This window comes from Emys orbicularis, chromosome 8, assembly GCF_028017835.1.
Source record: "Emys orbicularis isolate rEmyOrb1 chromosome 8, rEmyOrb1.hap1, whole genome shotgun sequence".
Lineage (NCBI taxonomy): Eukaryota > Metazoa > Chordata > Testudines > Emydidae > Emys > Emys orbicularis.
Window position 1 is genome coordinate 46,037,330 of NC_088690.1, and position 26,423 is coordinate 46,063,752.

Here is a 26,423-nt window from a genome sequence, read left to right on the forward strand (position 1 = left end):
AATGCTAAGCGCATCACCTTTGCACATCACTTTGCTGCTTCCTCAGCTGACCTTAAAAGAGAGATTCATGAGTTTGTTCCCAAATTGATGTGTCCCTAGGTGGTGGTATTGTCTACTGAGTCACAAAGCAAGTTCATCATTGATTGTCTATTTTTGCCCTTCCTTTAATAATATATTTGTGGTTCGTAGGCTGCAGATTCATCCTTGGCCATGTTTAAAGAATAACTGCTGACCGGTACTTTGGTAGTGAGGCAGATCCTTGGAGTGGCTGTAGAGCACACAGTGTAAGTCAGTGAGGAAGGGGTGTGGAGCTCACTTTTTTACTTCTCAGTCCTGGGTTGGCCGTTTGCAGGAATGTTCTTCAGGTGTAAACTGAAGGATCCAAAACAGTATCTGGGGATCAGCTCCAGTTGTGCCCATATGCTGGGGGGAGGTACTGGCATAGAAATTGCTATGATGGCTCTGTGCCTCCAGAGTGATCCCCCTACACTGGGGTGATCCTCCCACGGCTGGTTATACCAGTTCTTTAAGCAGATTCTGCTGGTGGTGCAGTGCAATATGGCTGCTCTTCATCTGAGAAACTGATTGTAAACTTTATAGAAGCAATCATGTCGAGTAGAGTTATCCTGATAATTCTATGCAAAATCATAGAATATCAGGGTTGGAAGGGACCTCAGGAGGTCATCTAGTCCAACCCCCTGCTCAAAGCAGGACCAATCCCCAGACAGATTTTTGCCCCAGATCCCTACATGGCCCCCTCAAGGATTGAACTCACAGCCCTGGGTTTAGTAGGCCAATGCTCAAACCACTGAGCTATCCCTCACAGACTTAAGGTGAAATTCTGCTCTCAAATATATGCACAAAATTCCAGTAAGGTCAATAGGGTGTGTGTGGACATAGCTGAGGGCTAAATTTAGCTCTGGAAAGTGATATTAATTTGTTATCCCATTCATAAAGCATTGCAAAGATTTAACTGATATTAAGCGAATGCCCAGAAATCTCATTCTCTCTCACACACACACACACACACACACACACACACACACACACACACACACCCACCCACCCACCCACCCACCCACCATTATTACCACTGTTGGTGCCTGTGAACAAATGATGAACAGCAGCATTACAAAAATAAATGTCATTTTACAGGTGGGGAACTGACACACACAGAGGCTAAGTGACTTGCCTAAGGAGACACCAAAAGACCTGGGCAGAGTAGGGAATTGAACCTAGGTCTCCCTAGTCTTATGCTGGCATCATGAACACTGGATCATCCTTCCAGTCTTTACAATAACATAACAAGATGAATGACACTAGAGATGAATTGGGGAAAAGCAGTGAAACCTGTGATCAGGAATTACACTGTTGACAATCCTGGTTTTATCTGACTAGGTGGGAGTTACATAAGAGCTCATTTTCTTTTCAAGAAAAGGTCATGATTCAAAGGTGGATCAGCAAATTACCTTTTAAAAAAACCCCACCATCTGCAGTTTAACACTAAGGCAAAAAGAAAAAATTCCTGGTCTGACTGGGACTCCTCCTCACTTTCCATGTCCAGTAATCCCTGGCAATTCAGTTAGGATTGCCAAACAAGAGTGCCATAAGTGCCAAAAATAATGGCAGTTTTTGTGGACCTGGACTAAGGGTCACTAAAAAAAACTCTTCAGGTGCTGAGTCACTATGTAGCTGGGCCATATTTGAACCGGTGACCTAAAAGTGAAATGCTCCAGATTCCATTATGAATTGCCAGAGCAATCAGGTCCCTTGGAAAAAACTATTACTCTGTTGATCAGTGGCTGCGTAAAGGTAGGAGATGTGATCAATACCTGAACTGAACTTGTATGTCACACTTGCACTTTTTGCCTGCATACCATACCAGTAGCATTTAGCTATCTGCTTTTTCCTACTTAGCCCAGCTCCTCGCCCATCCCATCATTTCTCTTCCTCATATTCACTGTTCAAAAGATGAATTACAACATAGCCAATGATGCTCTCTAGTCTTGCTTGCAGTAAATAAGTCGCTTGTCAGCTATTCACAAAGAGTGTTGTTCCCTGCTGCTCCTTAATTAGTGGACAGCAGGAGAGCATGCCATAGAGTTCCTCTACCTTTTGAGGGAGGATGAAAAAATTATTCTTGGGAATTCCCCCTTCAGAGGGGAAAAACATATGCAGACCCCCCTTGTTTGATGGTAGAGCCAGCTCTTTTGCATAGAGAGGGGAAGTAATGGGGGGGGGGGAAGAGGGAGAGAAAGGATTATGGGTGAGACAGAAGGTAGTAAGAGGGGGGAAACGGGTGAGGAAACCTGTGTGTGGGAGAAAGAGAGGTTGGGGCAGCTGGGAAAAATTAGGGAGAGATTTAGAAAGTAGGGTATAAGTGAGCAAGAGGGGAAGGAAGGATAGCACATGGAAATGGAAAGAATACAGGGAGACTGAAAGCGAACATTAGAAAAGACAAAAAAGTGAGAAGAAAGCAGTGGTAGGTGGAGTTAGCTTTTTCAAGATTAAAGGAGCACCAGAATGGAGAGACATTCTTTATTTAGTCTAAAACTTAAGGGGACACTCAATTTGAACTTGTTAAACTTGACTAATATTTTTCAAAACACTCTTCTAAAGAACACCCTTTAAAATATGTTCTAGCTTTTTTTGGAGGAAAAACATTTAAAAAAATTTACAAAGGACTTATCTCTGCTACCTCTTATGCCTGCCTCCACTTCCACTTATGCCTAGAAAAGTGTTTTGTGCAGGCAAATAAGCTCAGTTTCCTCCTTCCACCTGCTCCTTTCTGGGCACTCACCTGCCCACTGCCTCTTCAATTTCATTTTCTGCTCTGCTGCTATTACTGGGAAACACCCTTTTCCTGAGCCCATAAGGCTAGGCAAGAATTGTGTGAATTCTTTTCCTTTCTAAGGTAGTATACAAGAGTGATATCACCATGCTGCATCATGAGAGAAATAGTAATTGCCCATCAGCAACACAGTGAAATGACTGTACACAAAATGCTGTCAAATGCACGGAATAAACATATTGAAAATACAGATAAAAAGAGGACAAAATTTGAAAAATGGGAGGTTGTTTTTAAACTATGCCTACAAGTTTAAAATTAACATTTTCATGTTATTTATTCAATGTCCAACATTTCATTTTATTTCCTTGGTTGAAAAGGTGAATTTAAATAGAGGGGTCTGATCATCATCCTTGGGGTTGCAATGGGAGGCAGACAAACCATTAGGCCTATGGGACTTTGAGGAAGAGTGTGCCAGGGCTCATTCCTAGACATGACCTTCAAAGCCACTGACAACATTAGAGAACGTTTTGGGGAATTGATTTTTGATGCTGTAGCTCATACGGTAGATTTTTTTAAAGGTGATTGTACGGCACCACAGGTTAATTTTACTTGCGCATTTTGTCTAATTTGAGTCATTGTGTTTGGCTTACGGACAACATTCTGCTAATAAGTTTTTATAAATTCCTATTTTTCATATTGTCATGATTGTAAATCTTGTCATCTGTATTCTCTCAGTTTTGTTTTCACTGGAGGTTGCAGAAAGTGCTTTGAACAAAGTAATTTATACTGATAGAATGTTAACTGTCAGATAAGAAAAATGGTTTGTGTGATATATGGAGTTATTGTTTTCAGATCATTCACTTGAATTAGATGAATCTGCAAATAGCTTTCAAATAAATATATTGTAGAAATCTGTTAACAAAAAGCTTTTAACTCAAAATAGCATTGTTTCAAAAAGATTTCAGTGTTTCTGCAGAAATTAAAAAAAATGTAACTTTAAATATTGTAGAAAATTGCTTTTCTTGTTGACATAGACTCCAGACTGTGAAAAGGTAAAAACTTAAGTCAGTCTCTATTGCTACTTTTAAATAAATTAGTTTACTAGAGAGGTGTATTTCCAAAAGGCAAATCCTTCTGGCTTGTCAAAATGTTTAGTGTGTAAACTTGCATTGTTATGCATTAAATATTGTTAGCTAGTGCTCAGATGCTGTGGTGCCTGGGTATTGTTGTAAGAACCTAAATAGAAATAATATAAAATCAAAATAGAGGTACAAATGTAAAGATTTCCAGAGGATACTTTACTGACTGACAGCTCTCGGCTAGTCGATGTTTTTTAGAGATAAATCTGACATGTTTGAGCATGTACTACTGCTGAGAGAGCATACAGTATTAAACATGTGTCCCTGCTGTGCAAAGTCAGATGATTAGGTTACAGTTTTCCCACAGTTCCTGACAGAACATTGACTCCACTGTGTACAGGTCATACAAACTTCTGAAAGTGTAGTCAAGTTTTGTTTGTTGGTTTGTTTTAAGGATATGTTCCTTTATGCCATATAAAGACTCATGCATTTCACAATCTGGAATTGACAAATGACCTTTTAAAACCATATTATTTTATTGAATCATTCCAAAAAGGTAACACACAAGCAGGACTGGAAACATTTTATAAATTATGTACTTCTCTTGCAGCCATAATCACCTCCTTAATAATAATAATAATAAATTAATATCTAGCTTTTATATAGTTATTTTCATCTGTAGGTATTAAAAGATTTTACAAAGGAATTAAGTATAATCATTCTCATTTTACAAATGGGGAAACTGAGGCACAAAGGTGAAGTGACTTGCCCAGCACCAGAAATAGAACCCAGTCTCCTGAGTTGCGTCCACTGCTTTATCCACTGGATTACAACGCCTCCTGTATAGTATGTGGATATTTATTCAATAAGTATAAACATTTTGGACTAGGAAATGAGTTTAGGAACTGTTTAAATTGATTTTGAACATGATTTGGTTGCCAATTATAAACATGATTTTAAAACATGATTCTAATACAGTTTAATACCATCCTCGCTGGCTTGACAAAACATATAAGAAAATAGTTTAACTGGAGACTTGTTTAAGCTGATTTTAAACACAGTTCCAAATTCAGTTCCATGCCCAGTTATAATGGAATCTTAGAAGACAAGAAGATATATAGAACACCAGACCCTCAATAATATACTTGTTGTCCACCATCAGCTTTAAATATTAAGATCAAAATCTGAAACATATCTGTACCCAAGCAGGCAACCAGTGCAAAGTATAACCACGGGTGGGCAGAATCCGCTCTGTTGACACCATAGACAGTTGTTTTACCTCAGGCTGCCCTAGCTGCAGGCAGTTGACCAGTCATTTTGAAAGCTCATAGTAAAGGTTCATTGATAGGGTTGAACATTGGAGTACCAAAGGCACATATCAGAATTGTCAAGTCCTTGTGTGTGAGACAGAAAGAAAGCTATAGTCTTTTGATGTTCTTGGGGAAAGAATAAACTTGCTTTAACCACATCTGACCTAGCACCATCTAACAGCAGTCGCTCTTCAAGGGTGCCTCAGTTTTTGAACATTGTCAGGCTTCTGAAGAGACTATCTGAAATAGGAAGATGTAAGGAAACTCTGACTCTCCTCACGTTTCTTGCCCAACTTGCTCAGCGTAATTTCAATCTCGTTGAGATTCAGTCTCTGCTAATTTAGTGCCATCCTGTCATGAATTTCACTAAGGAAATTTCTTAAACAACAAAATCCCCTAAGTGTCTGGAGAAAGTAGCATATGTAGCTTGGTATTATCAGTAAGCACCTACTTCCCACACACTTTTCAAAGGGTAGCAGATAGAATTAAAGAGCACTAGAGTTATTACAAATCTCATGGGAACACAACACAAGATTTCTGGGGTGCTGGAACAGTTTTTATAGTGGAGGTGCTGTGAGCCATTTAACTAAAATGTAAATCCCATATATAATGGAAACCACTTCAAGGCAGCGAGTACTGCAACTTTAGTTCCAGCACCTATGATTGATGCTGAGTGATGTTGATGGTACTGACTAGAATCCCTTGTCAGATAGCACCGGAAACAGATGTAAACATTCCCAGTTATACTTGAAAATGCAATAGAATCTATTGACAGACAGTATCAAATGATTCTGACAGCCATAATAATACCAACAAAGGCAGGCCTTTTCCGTTGTGTTATTTGTGACTGACAAAGGCTATCTCAGCACCCTATTTCAGCTCCCTGCCTGAAAACAAACAAAAAGTTATCAAACAAACATTTCTGTCCAGGTGCTTTTATAGCTGTTTTGCCACCACTTTAAAGACCTAGAAAATCAAATACTGGTATAGAAATATCAAACAGTCGGGTCTAGCAAAGTTCATGCAACAAACTTTCTCCATCTTCTTTAAAACCATAGAATTATGTACCAATCAGAACATCTCATGTTACAAAAGGAATTTTGCCAGACAAGGATGTAAGCCACAAGTTTTTGCAGGGGAACGGAATACCAGTTTCTACATATTGCACTGGACAGTTCTGACTCTGAAACTAAGTAATCCCCTCAACAATCCAACGTGTTTAATAGGGAAGTTCTGCATGCATTGTTTTGCATGTCTAAAGTCAGATCTATGGAAATATTTATGCAGAAATTGATCAGATTTTGCAGTTGATGTAAACTCCAGTAGCAACTGACAGGATGGGTAGGACTGGCCACAACCTTGAAGACAACTCCAAGACAATTTACTAAAGATGCTTTCTGCCCTGAAAAATATCTGAACCACACTCTCTTTTGTAATTCTCAATAATCCCTGTAGAAATGGAATTCAGTCTGGATGCAGTCTCCAGTTCAATGCACTCTTCTCCCCAGACAGCAAAAACAATCCTGCATTCTGCCAGGGACTCACATAAACCACACTGTTCACTACTTGTTTCAGCCACAATCATTGTTACCTATACCACTTTTCTCTGCATCAGCACCGTGGGACTCAGACTCCGCTTTCTGCCCCAGTCCTTCTTTACTCAGCTCCCCACAGCGTGCTAAATACTGCACTCTGGTGGTAATATATGACCATTCCTTGCAGTTCTGTGAACAACAGCTCTTGGATACCCAATTAATTGCTCCCTTAGCAGTCCCCACTGGAACCTAGAGTCAGGTGTCCACTCCCCTCTAAGACGTTCAGAGGTTTCTCCTGAATCCCACTGCATGAAATAGTGGACTTATAAACTGCTGAGTTCATAAGCGGTCAAATGATCAAGTATAGAATGTCCCTTAAATATTTTTCAATTTTTCCTTAAATATCTGGTTATTTAAAGCTAAAGATAGTTTTATCCCAATATCTACAGAATTCCCTATATTTTCCTGCACCTAGTGGGGGGAATGCTACAAATATTAAGGTGCAGTTATTTAGATGGTTAATGCATTTGGGAAATAACATTATAGTTTGTAATTTTTTGAAAAAGTAAAATCACAAGGTAAACCAAAAGCAAAATAAAATATCAAGATAAAAGTGCAAAATTCTTTCATGACACAAAGGCCACAGTTATCACTTCACAAATGTTGTAATGTAGAGTTGACACAGTATTCAGTGTCATTCAGATGAAAAGCATCTTTGTTCCATATATGCTTAAATTACCAAATTTCATTAAAAGTTAGAATGCACACTAAATATTTATATACCTCCCAGTGGTTTGTTTATAAATCCACTTACTCTTGTTTAAGGAATAGATGGAAATGTTAAAACAATACACTTTTGGTGTATTAAGTACAAAATGTAAGGAGAAATATAATGAACTTCATTAAATGAATAAACCAGTTAAGTCCATACTTTCACTGCTAGAAAAGAGTAAAGTCATATTATGCATTAATTTAACATTTTTATCTTCTGAATGTCCGCCCAAAACGTGGATTGCAAAGTAGTAAAGACCAATTATAGAACTTTAAATATCTTGTGCAGTGTAATTATTCATTTCCTAGATTGCTTTGGTAATGAGCGCAAACCAAAACATAATGCACATTTTTCAATTTTTTGCATAACTATAAATAGAAATGCTTGTGTGCATGTATCTATTTTTTGTGAATGTGTAAATATAAGATATACAATTTTAGACTCTTGATTAACACAGCTTCATTAACTAGATAAAGAGATCTTTATCTAAATTTTGGAAATCTTCTAACCAACACTTTGCTTTATTTCAGTCTGTGATTGAAATGTCTGCAACAATAATTTTTATATAGACAGTTTGGTTTGAAGTACAAAATATAATATAAATATTTTAATTTGTGAATACACATTCGTTTTGTATAAAATACTTAAAAACAGTACTGAATTTGTTGTACAGCTTCAAGAATATTACTTAAAATGTTAAGGAAAGCAATCCTAGATAAATCCAACAAATAATAATGAGTGCAGGAGAGAAAGGAAGGATCTTCATTTGCCAAAAGATAAATGAATAATTAACTCTTTGTAACAAAGCAATAATTATTAAATTGGACATTGCCTTAATGCCAAAAACAGTACAATTGTAGTTGTTTGACATAAAGCTAAGAAACAAAATGTTAATCTGAAATGAACAGTTTAAATATGGAATTATGATATACTTGGCTTCCTGTAGTATAGCTGTCAAGCTTGGGCAGTTCGTTGGTCAATAGTGACATTCTATGTGTCAGTGAACAGAGTCTCTTGATACCGTAACCCGCAGTTCACACATTACTGAAGCTCCAACTGTCGAACATTCAAGTCCCTTGGTATTATTGCAGTTTCCAGACTCTCCTGACTGGCTCATGTTTCATTCTTTGGCAATTTGCCCTAATGATATCCCTCAGGAGCTTTCAGACCCTCTTTTTTTCCATATTTAATCGTATTATATTAATCTGAGTGATGAGCAAACTGTGCTGCACAAATTGTAATTGTCTGTGATTTCTGCCAAGATGCTCTTATAATTATTTTTTCCATTTTTATTATAAAAGTGTATATGCAAAATTGTTCTATAATTTTTATAAACAAGTATAACTGTCCAAGATACCCAGGATGCTAAAGCTTTAATTGCTGCTTTGTTCCATGAAGAGATTTCCCCTATAAAATCCATAACATTTCAGGACTGTACTAGCAGGATCCACATTTTTTAGCTCTTACATTTGCTACAGTAGAAATGCATGCTTAATAAAGACCAGTACTAATTAAGTCAATATTGGATAGTCACTTTATCGATGACCTAATAAGACATTATAACCATCTTTTGTCTTCTTCCATAAACAAGGTGGCTTCTAAACCTCCTTCTGTCTGTGCTATTATCATAGATCACCATCGGATTATCTGTGGCAAATCAAGTACCAGAGAAGGCAATTGTAGCACCAGTAGTGGAACTAAAAAGATAAGATTTTGAGTCCTATTATATGGCTGGGTTTCTGAAATCCTATGCATAGGAAAGGTGTTTCCTCCCCCCCTCCCTTCCTTTCTTTTACTCCATCTGAGAACTTCAGATCAGTAGGATTGTGTTCTTGGTGATGTCTCATGTGCTGGATCTGGGCTACCTCTGTTTGGAAACAATGTTGATATTTTCTCATTTTGTGCAATTTCCCACCTGTTTTATGAATAAAATCAACCAGATTCAGTCCAGTTTATCTGTCTTCATGGTAGGAGGGCCCAGTATGGGAGAGCAAATGCAAAGTAATTACTGGTTGTTTCAAATGGTTTTATTCACAATAGTGTGTAGAGTTAGGTCCTCCAGGTAAGGATCTGTGGCATACAGCCTGCAAGATAGCACCTCATGAATGGTAAAACAAACTGGGCGGCTGGGACCAATATTAGTGGAGACTAACATCTCATTACAGGCGACCAAGGTGCTAGCTTGCCTCATACAAGAAGTTGTTCACCTACTGGTCAGGGAACCATCTCTTGTCAACTTCTGTCCTGTCTTTCACCACAAATTTTTTGGGAGGGGTTATTTGAAAAGGTGACAAAGCTGGTCTCATATAATTTGAAGTATCCTGATTTACTGGACTCTTTTTTTCAAAAGTTGTTGAGAGATGAAGACAGAGAAAGACTACGGAGAATTTAGTTCAGCCCTTAGGAATAGTGTCTGAAAGTTACTTATGCTCCTTCTCAGATGAATGGAATGTTGTGCAAGTTCACTTGAGTCCCAAACAGGGCCGTAGCAACAAAGAACGTGGCCCCCTCCGAACATATGTCCGGGCGGGGCCCCTTACAATGCAGAAACTGGAATGCGGTATTTATTTTGCCACTTTTAGGGGCCCCCTTCCTTGCGGGGCCCCTCCGGGCGGGGCCCCTTACAATGCAGCAACTGGAATGCGGTATTTATTTTGCCACTTTTAGGGGCCCCCTTCCTTGCGGGGCCCCCTCTGGTCGGAGGGTACGGAGGGCGCTCGCTACGCCTCTGGTCCCAAATGTCCATGATGATGATACCCGATCTGTCTTGTACCTTTGACACTGTTGATCGTGATGTGGTGTTGAGTTACAGGAGTAGAGGGAGCTTCTCTTTTGTGGCTCAGGTCTTTTATCTAAGATTACCAAGGGTGATCATTTTCCCAAAGACAAAGAATATTTGTTTGCTAAGACTTCTGTGGAAGGCAGATGGTTTGGGTATTTGGCTCTTTAAATTATTGGCTGGAAAACTATTTCAATTTTGGGGCATGCGGTGGGCTTGTTATGCTCTTGGGTGGCTATCCTTTGTATGGCCTATTAATGGGGATTAAAAAAAAATCAAAATAAATAAAGTGTAGGATTCATTTCTGATGTTACTCTGACATATCTGAGTTTGCAGGCATGATGCAAGTACATCTGTTTGCTCAGGCTTTTTTTTTTTTTTTTTTTTTGAGGGAGGATGGCTTAGGAGGGATAACTATTAGGGGCATCCCTTTCAAATTGTGTCAGTTTATCATTTTGTAAATGTTTGTACACTTGAAGTCTTTAAATCCAGATTTGAGGATGTCAGTAGCCCAGCCAGAGGTTAAGGGCCTACTGGAGTGAGATTCTGTGGCCTGCAATATGCAGGAGATCAGACTAGGTGATCATGATGGTCCCTTCTGGCCTTAAAGTCTATGAGTCTGTGTTCAGAGGTTATGATGGTTTATAATACTTTGGTCTAATGTTGGTTTTTGGGTTTAGTGTGTGAGTGCTGGGTGGTGTTGATGGCCTGTGATATTCAGGAGGCCAGACTGGATGATCTGGTGGTCTGTTCTAGCCCTAAACTCTAAACTCTGACATCTTAACAATTGAAAATAATATTAACAATGCTACATTTAAACATTTTTTCATGCAATTGAGACTTTAAAAATATAAACATTTCATTTTGTTGTTGTCAATTCTGTGTATATATTTTTATTTTCAGTTAACTGCTTGTGTTCATGGGTCAGCTGCATTGTTATATCCAATGTATTGGCAACACATATATATCCCAGTGCTTCCTCCACACCTTCTGGACTACTGCTGGTAAGATAGCTAATATATTATATTATGTTTAATTCTGAGATACTTAGCCATAATAATGCCTAGCTTTGTCAATCTAAGTAACTCATGAAAACATTAATAAATTGTGTGAATGAATACACTAATAATGATGCATGCCCCAATTCAGGAAGGCACTTAAGCCGAACAAAGATGAACTTAAGCATGTGGTTAAGTGTTTTCCTGTATTGTGACCTTAAACTGTAATACTACGTAATATCAATATAACATTTGGAAGCATGTTTACAAAAGCTGTTTATATTTTCCAAACAGAGAATGCATGCAGTAATTTTAATATAAGTATCTTATAATTTTCATTTATGTAAAGCTGTTTTACTTTAAAAAAATACTGGAATTGTAAGCTAAAGTCTGATTCTTGGGTTTTGATTTAGGAGCAAAAATTAATGGGCAAAGAGTTGCTATTAATTACATATTATTATTTAATATTTGGATTCCATTAGCATTTTTGAAGCCCAGTCACCATCAGGACCTCATCCAGTTCCTGCCCCAAAAAGCTTACAGTCTGCTTTTGGGTATCCCAAAATCTTTGGGGAGGAAATTTTTTTGTCAACAAATACTGCTGTTAAAGAATTGCCCCAAACTGCAGTGTGCTGATCACATGGAAGACTTCATATTCTTGTCAAGTTACAGTTGAAAGTTGTGTTTTTGGCCTCTATGGCCACTTCTCACAATCGTTCAAGAGAAAGTGGCTCCAGTTATACATATTTGGTGGCCATGAATTATTAGGACTGTCAGAGTATTTTCAGAAATAATTTACTGTTCAAAAAAGGCTTGGGCTTTAAGACCTAGGAATACCAATGATTTATTATTCATTTATTTGTGTTATCATAGTCCTTAGTGATGCAACTGAAACAGAGGCTCCATTGGGCTAGTCACTGTACATACACATAGCAAGAGATAGTCCCTGCCCAAAGGAGCATGTAATTTAAATAGACAATTCTGAAAAGACTGGAAGAAAGAATTATTATGCCCATTTTACAGATATGGAACTGCAGCCTAGAGATGTAGAGTAACTTGTCCAAGGTTAGATAGGAAGTGTGTGATAGAGCCAGGAATAGAGCCCAGATCTCCTGAGTGCCTTAACAACAATATCTGCCTTCTTTCCTGTCTTTGGTTAATGTTTCCTGTATCCCCCACAGTTGAAATAATGTTTACGTGTTTGGTAGGTTGCTGGATTTTCTGTAGAACCTATGAGTATTGGTGTTTGTTTCATTGACTTTTGTTCAATCCATCAGTATCATCTTGATTTCTAAAGAAGTTCTAAATATATTTGCTTAAGGCTTCTTGGTGGTCTCTTCTTAAGCAGATGGTTGATTTATGTGGGTTATTTTTTCTCTCCATGGTAGTATCTTTATTTTATTAGCAAATTATCTTTTCTCTTTTTTTCCTTCACAGCATACCCAAGCCCTTCATTTCAAATGATACATTTCTTTTGGAGAAACTCATTCCTGTTTGCTTTCTCTCCAGCCTTTGAGAAAATGCATCAAGACAGGGGTATAGCTTGGACACGGTTCTTTTAGTTTTTGTGTCACTTGAACTTAGCATCAGAACTCCTGACTCTTCTTCAATATCATCCATCTTTGCTCTTCTCAGAAAGAAGGCAGATTTCTGAACCTGAATTCACCCTTTTCTTCACCTGGTACCCTAGGATATTTATCTTGTACCGCAGGGCTTTTATTTCTCACTACTAAGCTGTGGATAGTATACCCAGACATTGTAGTGGCAGGTCCTGTGCACAGTTGATTGTCATGTTAATAGTTGAGATTCTAGGTCTTAATGGCATGATCCAAACATTTGATTCACTCACTAAAGAAACAAGAGGTTTCTAAACTTGTAAGACTTGTTTATATCCTCTTTCTTTGTTTCTTTAGCACTATAGAGGAAAACAAGTTTATAAAGTATTCAAGTTGCAACATAAAAATCACAAAAGCAACCGCATGATAGGGGAAATTACCACAGCAATTATAATTCAACTTTTTTTGCTCAGCTTGTTGCATATATATGTTTCTCTATCTGAGCGTTTCTAATACGGGGCTGTTTTATTTTTAGGCAGATAGCAGTATTAAAATAAGGGCTACGTGAAATACTTCTCCTTCCCCAGGTACTTGGCTATTATTAGCAAAGTAAATATTTTCCCCATAGGCATGTAACATGACTGAGTGTTGAGGAACACTAGTTAGATGTAGGACTCTACTGTATGATTTCAGTGCCTAAATGTAATGAGAGCAATCTATGGGTGCTGCCACAATTCAGAACGAGTAAAATGACCTTCGTAGGCTTTCTTGTGCATTGTTATTATGTTGCCATTGTCTTGACATAAAAATGTTATTTTTATTTTTACAGTATTGTCATTGTTTCCTTTTGGCTCGATATGTCATGTCATAACCAGAGATTGCCCCAATATTATTTCACTTGGACTTCATTATGATGTCTCCCATAGACTTAGTCACGTTGTCACAGCATCATTGTAACGTGAAACTCAATTCAAGAAATGGAGGTGTTAGCAGCTTGCCACGAAAGTTGTTTGTGTCAGAGAGGTTTGACTGTTTTAAAATCATAGTTAAAAACCCCAAAATAACTAAGATGATTTAGTCTACTTAAAGATGTAGGCCCTGATTTTGCAAACACTTACACATGTGAGTAACCCCATCAAACCCAATAGAAATCATACAATATAGAGCTGGAAGGAAACTCAAGAGATCATCTACTCCAGCTAAGGCCTCACCTGTAGAGCAGGATAGTTACCTCACAGGTCTTACATATGACACTCCTATTAATAAACCCCAAATGATATTAGCCTTTTCAAAACTGCATCACACTGTTCACTCATATTCAGTTTGTGATCCGCTATAACCCCCAGATCCTTTTCAGTGATACTACCAGTTTTCCCCCATTTTGTAGTTATGCATTTGATTTTACTTTCCTAAGTGTAGTACTTTGCATTTGTCTCTGAATCAGTGACATGTTCTCTTCATTATTTACCACTCCCCCAATGTTTGTATCATCTGAAAACTTTATTAATTATGATAGTATGTTGTCTTCCATGTCATTGATAAAATGATAAATAGCGTAGGCCCAAGAACCTATCCCTCTGGACCCCACTAGAAAAAAACCTGCTTAATTAAGATTCCCTGTTTACAATTACATTCTGAAACCTATCAGTTAGCCAGTTTTTAATCTATTTAATGTGTGCCATGTTCATTTTATATCATTCTAGTTTTTTAATCAAAATGACATGTGATAGCTAATTTGATTTACATTAATTACATTACCCTCTTTTAATTATATATGAATCAAGTCCCGTATTTCTTACTTGGGATTGATGTTAGACTGACAGGCCATAATTTCCCAGGTCATCCCATTTATCCTTTTTAAAAATTGGCAAACCATTTGCTTTCTTCCAGTCTCCTGGAAATTTCCCACTGTTCCAAGACTTATTGAAAAATCAATAGTCCAGTGTGTTCCTCAGCTAGCTCTTAAGATTCTTGGATGCAAGTTACCTGGATCTGCTTATTGAAAAATGTCTAAGGGTATGTCTACACTACGAGAGTAGTTTGATTTTACTTAAAGCGAATTTGTGGAACCGATATTACAAAGTCGAACGTGTGTATCCACACTAAGGACAGTAATTCGACTTTGTGAGTCCACACTAACGGGGCAAGCGTCGACATTGGAAGCGGTGCACTGTGGGCAGCTATCCCACAGTTCCCACAGTCCCCGCTGCCCATTGGAATTCTGGGTCGAGCCCCCAATGCCTGCTGGGGGAAAAAATGTGTCGAGGGTGGTTTTGGGTAACTGTCGTCATTCAACCCTCACTCCCGCCCTCCCTCCGTGAAAGTGCCGGCGGGCAATCAGTTCGCGCACTTTTCTGGTGATTGCACTGCTCTACAGCCAAAATGCTTCTGAAATAAATGTAGTCAAACTTTACTAATTCTGGGTCACTGAGAACGAAAATGATGCTTAAAATTGTTGATTGGCTCTAGTTTTCAAGATATGCTATTGGGTCAGTATATATGAGCCTTGACTTGGGAATGGCGAAGGATAAGTGAGTTATAAAGGGAAGGGATCTCAATTTAAACCAGAAATGACTAAAATACATCTTTGACTGGATCTATGAATAAATCTATGACTGGGTTTGGACAGTACTTGCTTTTTAGGCAAAACAATGAATGATGCAATCTGAAGCTGGTATTGCGTCATACATGATATGAATTGCTAGAATTCATGTTATTCCTAGAAGTCATGGATGATGCAATCATAACGAAGCTTACATCACTCTGCTGAACAAATTGCCCTATATCAGCTCTAGAAATCATACAGTGTCGTGCTCTCTTATTTGTCAGTGTTTGCTTTTGCAAAGGGACACATTTCTGTTTAGCCAAAGTGAGCAGAGATGCCTCGTACTTGTGTGAACAGTGCAGATAACTTCTGCTATGTTTGTGGTGAAGTGACTTTTGCATCACAAAAGCGCAGTATAACCACTATGGTTAAGAAAGCCTATCACCTTTATTTTGGCTGCAAAATTGGAGATCAGGACAAGAGGTGGGCCCCACACATATGCTGCAACACTTGTGCAACAAATCTTCGCCAGTGGTTGAACAGGAAAAGGAAATCTAGGCCTTTTGCAGTGCCAATGATTTGGAGAGAGCCAACAGATCATACCAGCAATTGTTACTTCTGCATGGTGCCTCCAGTTGGGAAAGGTGTGTCAAAGAAGAAAAAGTGGACTGTGCATTATCCAAACATTCCATCAGCTATACGCCCAGTACCCCACGGAGAAGGACTGCCGGTTCCTGATGCACCAGAATCATTCTCACTTGAGTCAGACGAGGAAGAGAAAGAGGATGAAACTTCTGGTCCTGAACCATCAATGTCACAGGACCCACATTTTCTCCCATCCTCCTCCTCTGAACCACACCTCATAACGCAAGGTGAATTGAATGACCTTGTCAGGGATTTGAACTACCCAAGAGTAAGGCAGAGCTGTTGGGCTCCAGACTACAGCAGTGGAATCTCCTGGCAGGTGATGTTAGGGTTTCCATGTTCCGTGACCGTCAAAAGGATCTTGTTCCATTCTTCTTCATGGAAGGTGATCTTGTAGCCTGCAACAACATCGATGGTGTGATGGCAGCCCTCAACATCGTTCACGATCCAGATGAGTGGAGACTGTTCATTGATTCATCAAAGACGAGTCTTAAAGCTGTTTTACTGCATAATAGCAATGTTTTGCCATCAATTCCAGTTGGTCATGCAGTCCATATGAAGGAAACCTATGACAACATGAAACAACTTTTGAGGTGCATAAACTATGACCAACATCAGTGGCAGCTTTGTGGCGATTTGAAGGTTGTTGCTCTCTTGCTTGGTCTGCAGACTGGATACACAAAGTACTGCTGTTTTCTCTGCGAATGGGATAGTCGTGCAAGAGATTCCCACTACAACAAGAAAGATTGGCCACTCCGACAGTCATTGGAGCCTGGGAGGAAAAGTGTTCAGCATCCACCACTTGTTGAATCAAGGAAGATTTTGTTACCACCCTTACACATCAAGCTGGGTCTGATGAAGAACTTTGTCAAGGCCATTGACAAAACACAAGCAGCTTTCAAGTATCTCCGTGGAAAATTTCCAAGGTTAAGTGAAGCTAAGATAAAGGAAGGTGTCTTTGTTGGTCCCCAGATTCGTGAACTTCTTCGAGATGATGCATTTGACCATGCACTGCGTGGCAAGGAAAAGACAGCATGGAAAGCCTTCCAGTTAGTGGCAATAAATTTTCTCGGAAACAACAAGGCAGACAACTACAGGTTGTTGGTGGAAAACCTCCTCAAGGCATACAAAAGCCTTGGTTGCAACATGTCACTAAAGATAAATTTTTTGCACTCTCATCTAGATTTTTTTCCACCAAACTGCGGAGCGGTGAGCGACGAGCACGGCGAGCGATTTCACCAGGACATTGCAACAATGGAGAAATGCTATCAGGGCAAATGGAGCCCATCAGTGCTTGCAGACTATTGCTGGACAGTGACAAGAGAGGCTCCACTTAATGAATACAAGAGACAAGCCAAGAAGCGCCGAGTAGACACTGAATAGGACTAAACTATGTACATAATAGTTTTTTGCCTTTTGTTTCATAATCAATTTTATTTCTATAACCCTTTTGCTGATTTTTAAAGTGTTACATAAACAGGACAGGTGAAATATTATCATGTAAAGCAACCATAAACACATGAAAAGACCTAAGTTTACAATTTATGATTAAAACTCTACTATCTACACAATATACATAGACATAAAATGTAAAAACTTAAATATCTTAGAAACAGTAGCCAATCAGTTGTTTTAATTGTCATATTTGAATTCAGCACATCAAAATACATAATAAATAGCACATTTTATCTCTGAAGCAGACGACTTCTCAAAAATTGTAGACCAGTGTTGACAGCGCGGATGCCACAGCACTGCGAGCATGGAGCCCGCTGCGATCATCGCTGCAGTTATGGCCGTTGTCAACACCTCGCACCTTATCATCCACCTTTTTCAGAGGCAGATGCTGAGAAATCGGGCGAGGAGGCTACGGCAGCGCGGTGAGGACATTAAGTCTGAGAGGGGCACAGACCTCTCGCAAAGCACGGGACCCCGCGCCGTGAACATCATGGTGGCAATGGGTCATGTTGATGTTGTGGAACGGTGATTCTGGGCCCGGGAAACAAGCACGGACTGGTGGGACCGCATAGTGCTGCAGGTCTGGGATGAATCACAGTGGCTGCGAAACTTTCGCATGCGTAAGGGAACTTTCCTGGAACTTTGTGAGTTGCTGTCCCCTGCCCTGAAGCGCAAGGACACCCGGATGCGAGCAGCCCTGACTGTCCAGAAGCGAGTGGCCATAGCCCTCTGGAAGCTTGCAACGCCAGACAGCTACCGGTCAGTCGCGAATCACTTTGGAGTGGGCAAATCTACCGTGGGGGTTGCTGTGATGCAAGTAGCCAACGCAATCGTTGAGCTACTGCTCTCAAAGGTAGTGACCCTGGGAAACGTGCAGGTGATCATAGATGGCTTCGCCGCGATGGGATTCCCAAACTGCGGTGGGGCTATAGATGGAACTCACATCCCTATCCTGGGACCGGAGCACCAGGCCAGCCAGTACATTAACCGAAAGGGCTACTTTTCAATGGTGCTGCAAGCACTGGTGGACCATAGGGGACGTTTTACCAACATCAACGTCGGATGGCCGGGCAAGGTTCATGATGCTTGCGTTTTTAGGAACTCTGGTTTGTTTAGATGGCTGCAGGAAGGTATTTACTTCCCGGACCACAAAATAACTGTTGGGGATGTGGAGATGCCTATAGTGATCCTCGGGGACCCAGCCTACCCGCTAATGCCCTGGCTCATGAAGCCCTATACAGGCGCCCTGGACAGTGAAAAAGAACTCTTCAACTACCGGCTGAGCAAGTTAAGAATGGTGGTGGAATGTGCTTTTGGACGTCTCAAGGGGAGATGGAGAAGCTTACTGACTCGCTCTGATCTCAGCGAAACCAATATTCCCATTGTTATTGCAGCTTGCTGTGTGCTCCACAATCTCTGTGAGAGCAAGGGGGAGACGTTTATGGCGGGGTGGGAGGTTGAGGCAAATCACCTGGCTGCTGATTACGCCCAGCCAGACAGCCGGGCGATTAGAAGAGCCCAGCGGGACGCGCTGTGCATCCGGGAAGCTTTGAAAGCTAGGTTCCAGAGTGAGCAGGGTAACCTGTGACTATTAAGTTTGTTTAAACAGAAGCTGAACCTGCCCCCGTTTCTTTACCCAGTTAATGTTGACTATCCTCTCCAGTTACCAACCCCCTTCCCCCCCTTTCAACACACCTTTAAAAATAAAATAAATGAAACTTTGTTCATTAACACCATTTTCTTTATTAAGGATTTCGTGGTAAAGTGTTGAAACTGGGCCGCAGACTGTGGTGGGGAGCGGGTGTAGTGATGGAAAGGACGCTTCTAAACTCGAGGAATGACAGGCTCCTGCTCCTAGAGTGGTCCGCAGTGGTGGACTGGTTGTTTCAATGGAGCCTGCCACCCCTCCTTTTTGGGACTCTGTGTGTGGGGGCTATGTGACTTTGTGGCGGGGGAGGACGGTTACAGATCCCCTGCTGCGTGGCTCTGTCATCCAGGCTAAGGACCGCTGCATAAGATCTGTTTTTCGCCCTCCCCCGCCACAAACTCACATAGCCCCCCCACACAGAACATGAAAACCACCTCCCAGACTGACCAGGGTGCCTAGTGACTGCAATGTGTGTGTGACCTTCGGCTGAAACTGCCCCCATGTCTGTACCCTGGTAAAGCTGACTGTCCTCTCCAATTACCAACCCCCTTCCTCCCCTTCAAACACACTCTCCTCTGAAAGAACATGATGGAAAAGTAATGAACAGAAACATATTTTTTATTAACAACTACACAGTTAGGGGATGAAACTGGGACGGGGGCTTGGGTGAGGTGCTTTTGGAGTGAAGGAAAGGACTTATCAAATCTTTGGGAATGAGAGCCTTCTGCTACTTGAGCAGTCTGCAGGGGTGGAGTGACTGTTTTCACGGCCCCTGCCGCCCCTCCTTCTTGGGACTTTGTGGCGGGGGAGGGCGGTTAGCGATAGAATGCAGCGGGGCTCTGTCCTCCTGCCTCCGGTCCTGCAGAACATCTACAAGGCGCCGGAGCGTGTCCATTTGCTCCCTCATTAGTCCAAGCAGCGTTTGAGTTGCCTGCTGGTCTTCCTGCCGCCACCTGTCCTCCCGTTCGCTGTGTGATTGCTGGTATTGTGACATGTTCTCCCTCCACTGGGTCTGCTGTGCCGCCTCGGCTCGGGAGCAGCCCATAAGTTCTGAGAACATCTTGTCCCGTGTCCTTTTCTTTCGTCGCCTGATCTGCGCCAGCCTCTGGGAGTGTGATGCCAGGGTAGGTCGGGAGACAGTCGCAGCTGTGGGATGGGAAAAAGGGAGTGAATTCCTAACAAAGATACAGTTTTGCGAACAATGAATAATGTCTTTCTCTGTGAACAAGACCATGCACAGTACCTATCACATGCGCACTCAGTACAAGGTCGAATTTTCGGCCTTCCCATTGAGTGCCTGGGGTCTTGCTGTACAGATCACACAAGCGGGGCCGGACAACGGAATTCGGCTAGCAGGCGGACATGGTAAGCCGTAGACTTTTGGCTGCTTAAAGCTTAATTTATAGCACTGCCCTCCTTTCACGTTCCAAGCAATGCTCCTAGCGTTGGCCAGTTCCTGCTGCCGGCAATCCAGCCAGCATGAACTCTGCCCCTATCCCACCCCCCTCGCGGCTGTCCCCGGGAAAGATCCCTGCATGCTGCCCCTGTCCCGCCTCCACCGCGTGGCTGTAAACCGCCGGTTACAGTTATGTAAAGGAACAGGCAATCAGTCCCAATACTAACATTCCCCTAATTCAAAGCAGGTCACCATGAGTGATATCACTCTGATGAGGATTTCAGAGACAGAGAAAGACCGCATGCTGCGTGAATGCCAGCAAACACCAGAGCCGTATGCCGCCATGCTTTGCGAGGCAATGATCCCGGAGTACTTGCTGCTAGCCTGGCGCGGAAAAGTTTCCTACCATGGAGGACGCAATAAGGCCGCTCTCCCCAGGAACCTGATACAAAGGCTTTCACAATACCTCCAGGAGAGCTTCGTGGAGATGTCCCAGGAGGATTTCTGCTCTATCCCCGTACATATTGACAGAATTTTCCAGTAGCTGCACTGGCAAGGACTAAAAACTAAAGCGCCTAGGGCAAACTAATCAGGAAAAACCCATTGTTAAGATACCATTCCTATTCTATTCAAAATAAATGTTTAAAACACTTACCTACTGATCCTTCCCCTGATTCACGGTCCGGGTTACCGCCTTGGGAGGGTTGGTAGGGGATCTCCGTGAGGGTGATGAAGAGATCCTGGCTGTCGGGGAAATCAGCGTTGAAAGCGCTGTCGACTGCCTCGTCCTCCTCATCTCCTTCCTCATCTTCCCCGTCCGCGAACATCTCTGAGGAAGCGGCCATCGACAATACCCCATCGTCAGAGTCCATGGACAGTGGTGGGGTAGTGGTGGCGGCCGCACCTAGAATGGAATGCAGTGCCTCGTAGAAACGGCATGTCTGGGGCTGGGATCTGGAGCGTCCGTTTGACACTTTGGTCTTCTGGTACCCTTGTCTCAGCTCCTTGATTTTCACGCAGCACTGTTTTGCATCCCGGCTGTATCCTCTCTCCGTCATGGCTTTTGAGATCTTCTCGTAGATCTTCGCATTCCGTTTTTTCGATCGCAGCTCCGAAAGCACGGACTCATCGCCCCACACAGCGATCAGATCCAAGACTTCCCGATCAGTCCATGCTGGGGCCCTCTTTCTATTCTGCGATTGCATGGCCATCTCTGCTGGAGAGCTCTGCATCGTTGCCAATGCTGCTCAGCTCGCCACAATGTCCAAACAGGAAATGAGATTCAAACTGGCCAGACAGGAAAAGGAATTCAAATTTTCCCGGGGCTTTTCCTGTGTGGCTGGTGGCTGGTCAGAGCAGCCGAGCTCGGACTGCTGTCCAGAGCGTCAACAGAGTGGTGCACTGTGGGATAGCTCCCGGAGCTATTAGCTTCGAATTCCATCCACACCTACCCTAATTCGACATAGCCATGTCGAATTTAGCGCTACTCCCCTCGTCGGGGAGGAGTACAGAAATCGATTTAAAGAGACCTCTATGTGGAAATAAATAGCTTCGTTGTGTGGACGGGTGCAGGGTTAATTCGAGTTAACGCTGCTAAATTCGTCATAACCTCCTAGTGTAGACCAGGCCTAACTTTAGTAGCTTTTGTTTAATACTAGTGGAATGGAAAGAGTGTATCAACACCTTGTGATGAGACTGTGTCATCTGTTTTCCCCCACCCAAATACATAACAGAAATACTTCTTGAACATTTCTGCCTTTTCTGCATTATTGATAATTCTACCATTTCCATTTAGTAATGGATCAATAGCATTGTAAGGATTCTGTTTGTTCCTAATATATTTTTTAAAACTCCTTATCGTTCTTAGCTCTGCTAGCCATAGATTTGTGCTTATCAATTTTCTACAATTTCTAACTTCTGATTTATTTTCATTACTATCAACTGCTGCTTTTTTACATTTCTTCCATTCTAAATGATATATATTTTATAACTGCCTTCACTTCCCTTCTGACCAGGGTTGTTTTTTTAACCAGCACAGCTGGTTTGTGGCTGATTGTGGCTTTTGGGGCATCTAATAAGATATTCTTAACTGATTCCCAATTATCACTCACAATTTTCCGATTAAACTCTTCCTCACAGCTGATTTGGCTTGTAACTGACTCATAGGGTATGTCTACACTACGAAATTAGGTCGAATTTATAGAAGCCGGTTTTATAGAAATCGGTTGTATACAGCCGATTGTGTGTGTCCCCACATAAAATGCTCTAAGTGCTCTAGTCGGCGGACCGCGTCCACAGTACCGAGGCTAGCGTCGACTTCCGGAGCATTGCACTATGGGTAGCTATCCCACAGTTCCCGCAGTCTCCGCCGCCCATTGGAATTCTGGGTTGAGATCCCAATGCCCGAATGATGCAAAACAGTGTCGCGGGGGGTTCTGGGTACATGTCGTCAGGCCCCTCCCCCTCCGTCACAGCAACGGCAGACAATAGATTCGCGCCTTTTTACCTGGGTTACCTGTGCAAACAACATACCACGGCAAGCATGGAGCCCGCTCAGCTCAGCTCACCGTCACCATATGTCATCTGGGTGCCGGCAGACGTGGGACTGCATTGCTACACAGCAGCAGCAGCTAACTGCCTTTTGGCGGTAGACGGTGCAGCATGACTGGTAGCCTTCATCGGCGATCTGGGTGCTGGCAGCCGTGGGGCTGGCAGCCGTAGGGCTGCATTGCACCAGCCCTTGCCTTTTGCCTTTTGGCAGTAGATGGTTTATTACGACTGGTATCCGTCGTCATCGTACTGCAGTGGCTGTCAATCATGGGCACCTGGGCAGACATGCTCAGTCCTATTGAACTGTCTTGACAATGATGGCTATCAGTCGTAGTATGCTATTTTCTGCCAAGCGCCCAGTATTTTCTGCTAAGCACCCAGAAGAGGCCGAGGGCGATCTGGGTGCTGGCAGACGTGGGGCTGGCAGACGTGGGGCTACATTGCTACACAGCAGCAGCCACTTGCCTTTTGGCAGTAGATAGTATATTACGACTGGTATCCATCGTCGTCATACTGCAGTGGCTATCAGTCTTAGTACACTAACTGCCAAGCGCCCAGTATTTTCTGCCAAGGACCCAGAAGATGCCGAGGGCTATCAGTCATGCTGCACCGTCGTCTTAAGATGTAAAAAATAGATTTGTTCTGTATTCATTAGCTTCCCCCTCCCGCCGTGAAATCAACCGCCTGCTAAACCCAGGGTTTTGAGTTCAATCTTTGGGGGGGGCCATTCTGTGTGACAGTTGTTTGTGTTTCTCCCTGATGCACAGCCACCTTTGTTGATTTTAATTCCCTGTACCTGTACGCCATGTCGTCACTCGCCCCTCCCTCCCTCCCTCCCTCCTTCCCCTGGTCCGTCAGATACTAGTTTCGTGCCTTTTTTCAGACCAGGCGCCATAGCTAGCACTGGGATCATGGAGCCTGCTCAGATCACCGCGGCAATTATGAGCACTATGAACACCACGCGCATTGTCCTGGAGTATATGCAGAGCCAGGACATGCCAAAGCAAAACCAGGACCAGCCGAGGAGGCGATTGCAGCGCGGTGACGAGAGTGATGAGGAAATTGACATGGACATAGACCTCTCACAAGGCACAGGCCCCAGCAATGTGGAAATCATGGTGTTCCTGGGGCAGGTTCATGCCGTGGAACGCCGATTCTGGGCCCGGGAAACAAGCACAGACTGGTGGGACCGCATCGTGCTGCAGGTGTGGGACGATTCCCAGTGGCTGCGAAACTTTCGCATGCGTAAGGGCACTTTCATGGAACTTTGTGACTTGCTTTCCCCTGCCCTGAAGCGCCAGAATACCAGGATGAGAGCAGCCCTCACAGTTGAGAAGCGAGTGGCGATAGCCCTGTGGAAGCTTGCAACGCCAGACAGCTACCGGTCAGTCGGGAATCAATTTGGAGTGGGCAAATCTACTGTGGGGGCTGCTGTGATCCAAGTTGCCAGGGCAATGAAAGACCTGGTGATATCAAGGGTAGTGACTCTGGGAAACGTGCAGGCCATAGTGGATGGCTTTGCTGCAATGGGATTCCCAAATTGTGGTGGGGCGATAGATGGAACCCATATCCCTATCTTGGCACCGGAGCACCAAGCCACCGAGTACATAAACCGCAAGGGGTACTTTTCAATGCTGCTGCAAGCCCTGGTGGATCACAAGGGATGTTTCACCAACATCAACGTGGGATGGCCGGGAAAGGTACATGATGCTCGCGTCTTCAGGCACTCTGCTCTGTTTCGAAAGCTGGAGGAAGGGACTTTCTTCCCGGACCAGAAAATAACCGTTGGGGATGTTGAAATGCCTATCGTGATCCTTGGGGACCCAGCCTACCCCTTAATGCCATGGCTCATGAAGCCGTACACAGGCAGCCTGGACAGGAGTCAGGACCTGTTCAACTACAGGCTGAGCAAGTGCCGAATGGTGGTGGAATGTGCATTTGGACGTTTAAAAGCGCGCTGGCACAGCTTACTGACTCGCTCAGACCTTAGCGAAAAGAATATCCCCATTGTTATTGCTGCTTGCTGTGCGCTCCACAATATCTGTGAGAGTAAGGGGGAGACATTTATGGCGGGGTGGGAGGTTGAGGCAAATCGCCTGGCCGCTGATTACGCGCAGCCAGACACCAGGGCGGTTAGAGGAGCACAGCAGGGTGCGGTGCGCATCAGAGAAGCTTTGAAAACGAGTTTTGTGACTGGCCAGGCTACGGTGTGAAACTTCTGTTTGTTTCTCCTTGATGAACCCTCCGCCCCCCCCCCCCCCCCGGTTCACTCTACTTCCCTGTAAGCCAACCACCCCACCCTCCCCTCCCCCCTTCGAGCACCGCTTGCAGAGGCAATAAAGTCATTGTTACTTCACATTCATGCATTCTTTATTAATTCATCACACAACTAGGGGGATAATTGCCAAGGTAGCCCGGGATGGGTGGGGGAGGAGTGAAGGAAAAGGACACACTGCAGTTTAAAACTTTAACTCTTATTGAAGGCCAGTCTTCTGATGCTAGGGCAATCATCTGCGGTGGAGTGACTGGGTGGCCGGAGGCCCCCCCACCGTGTTCTTGGGCATCTGGGTGAGGAGGCTATGGAACTTGGGGAGGAGGGCTGTTGGTTACACAGGGGCTGTAGCGGCGGTCTCTGCTCCTGCTGCCTTTCCTGCAGCTCAACCATACGCTGGAGCATATCAGTTTGATGCTCCAGCAGCTGGAGCATCGACTCTTGCCTTCTGTCTTGAAGCTGACGCCACCTATCATCATCAGCCCGCAACTTGCTCTGTTCATCCCGCGATTCAGCGCGTCACCTCTCCTCTCGTTCATATTGTGCTTTTCTGTAATCAGTCATTGACTGCCTCCACGCATTCTGCTGTGCTCTGTCAGCGTGGGAGGACATCTGGAGCTCTGTGAACATGTCATCCCGTGTCCTCCTTTTTCTCTTTCTAATCTTCACTAGCCTCTGTGAAGGAGAAACATTTGCAGCTGGTGGAGGAGAAGGGAGAGGTGGTTAAAAAAGACACATTTTAGAGAACAATGGGTACACTCTTTCACGTTAAATTTTGCTGTTCACATTACACAGCACATGTGCTTTCGTTACAAGGTCGCATTTTTCCTCTTATATTGAGGGCCTGCCAGTTTGGTGTGAGAGATCACTCACGCAGTGCCAGGCCACAGATTTCGGCTTGCAGGCAGCCATGGTAAGACACAGTCTTTTGGCTTTTTTAACCTTCTTAACATGTGGGAATGGTTTCAAACAGTAGCGCTCTCATTTCCCATACCAAGCACCCGTTGGGTTGGCCATTTGAAATGGGTTTGCAATGTAAAAGGAGGGGCTGCGGTTTCAGGGTTAACATGCAGCACAAACCCAACTAACTCC

The 26,423-nt window shown here is 42.9% G+C and overlaps 1 protein-coding gene across 1 annotated transcript in view; it reads left to right on the forward strand.

The window, feature by feature from the left end:
- The window catches only part of DENND1B (DENN domain containing 1B), a 276,366-nt gene that overhangs the window by 160,487 nt on the left and 89,456 nt on the right, over positions 1-26,423 (forward strand). Inside the window, exon 11 of the mRNA XM_065409672.1 lies at positions 11,170-11,270. Within this exon, the coding sequence (XP_065265744.1) occupies positions 11,170-11,270 (101 nt within the window). The remainder of the gene's footprint in view (positions 1-11,169; positions 11,271-26,423) is intronic.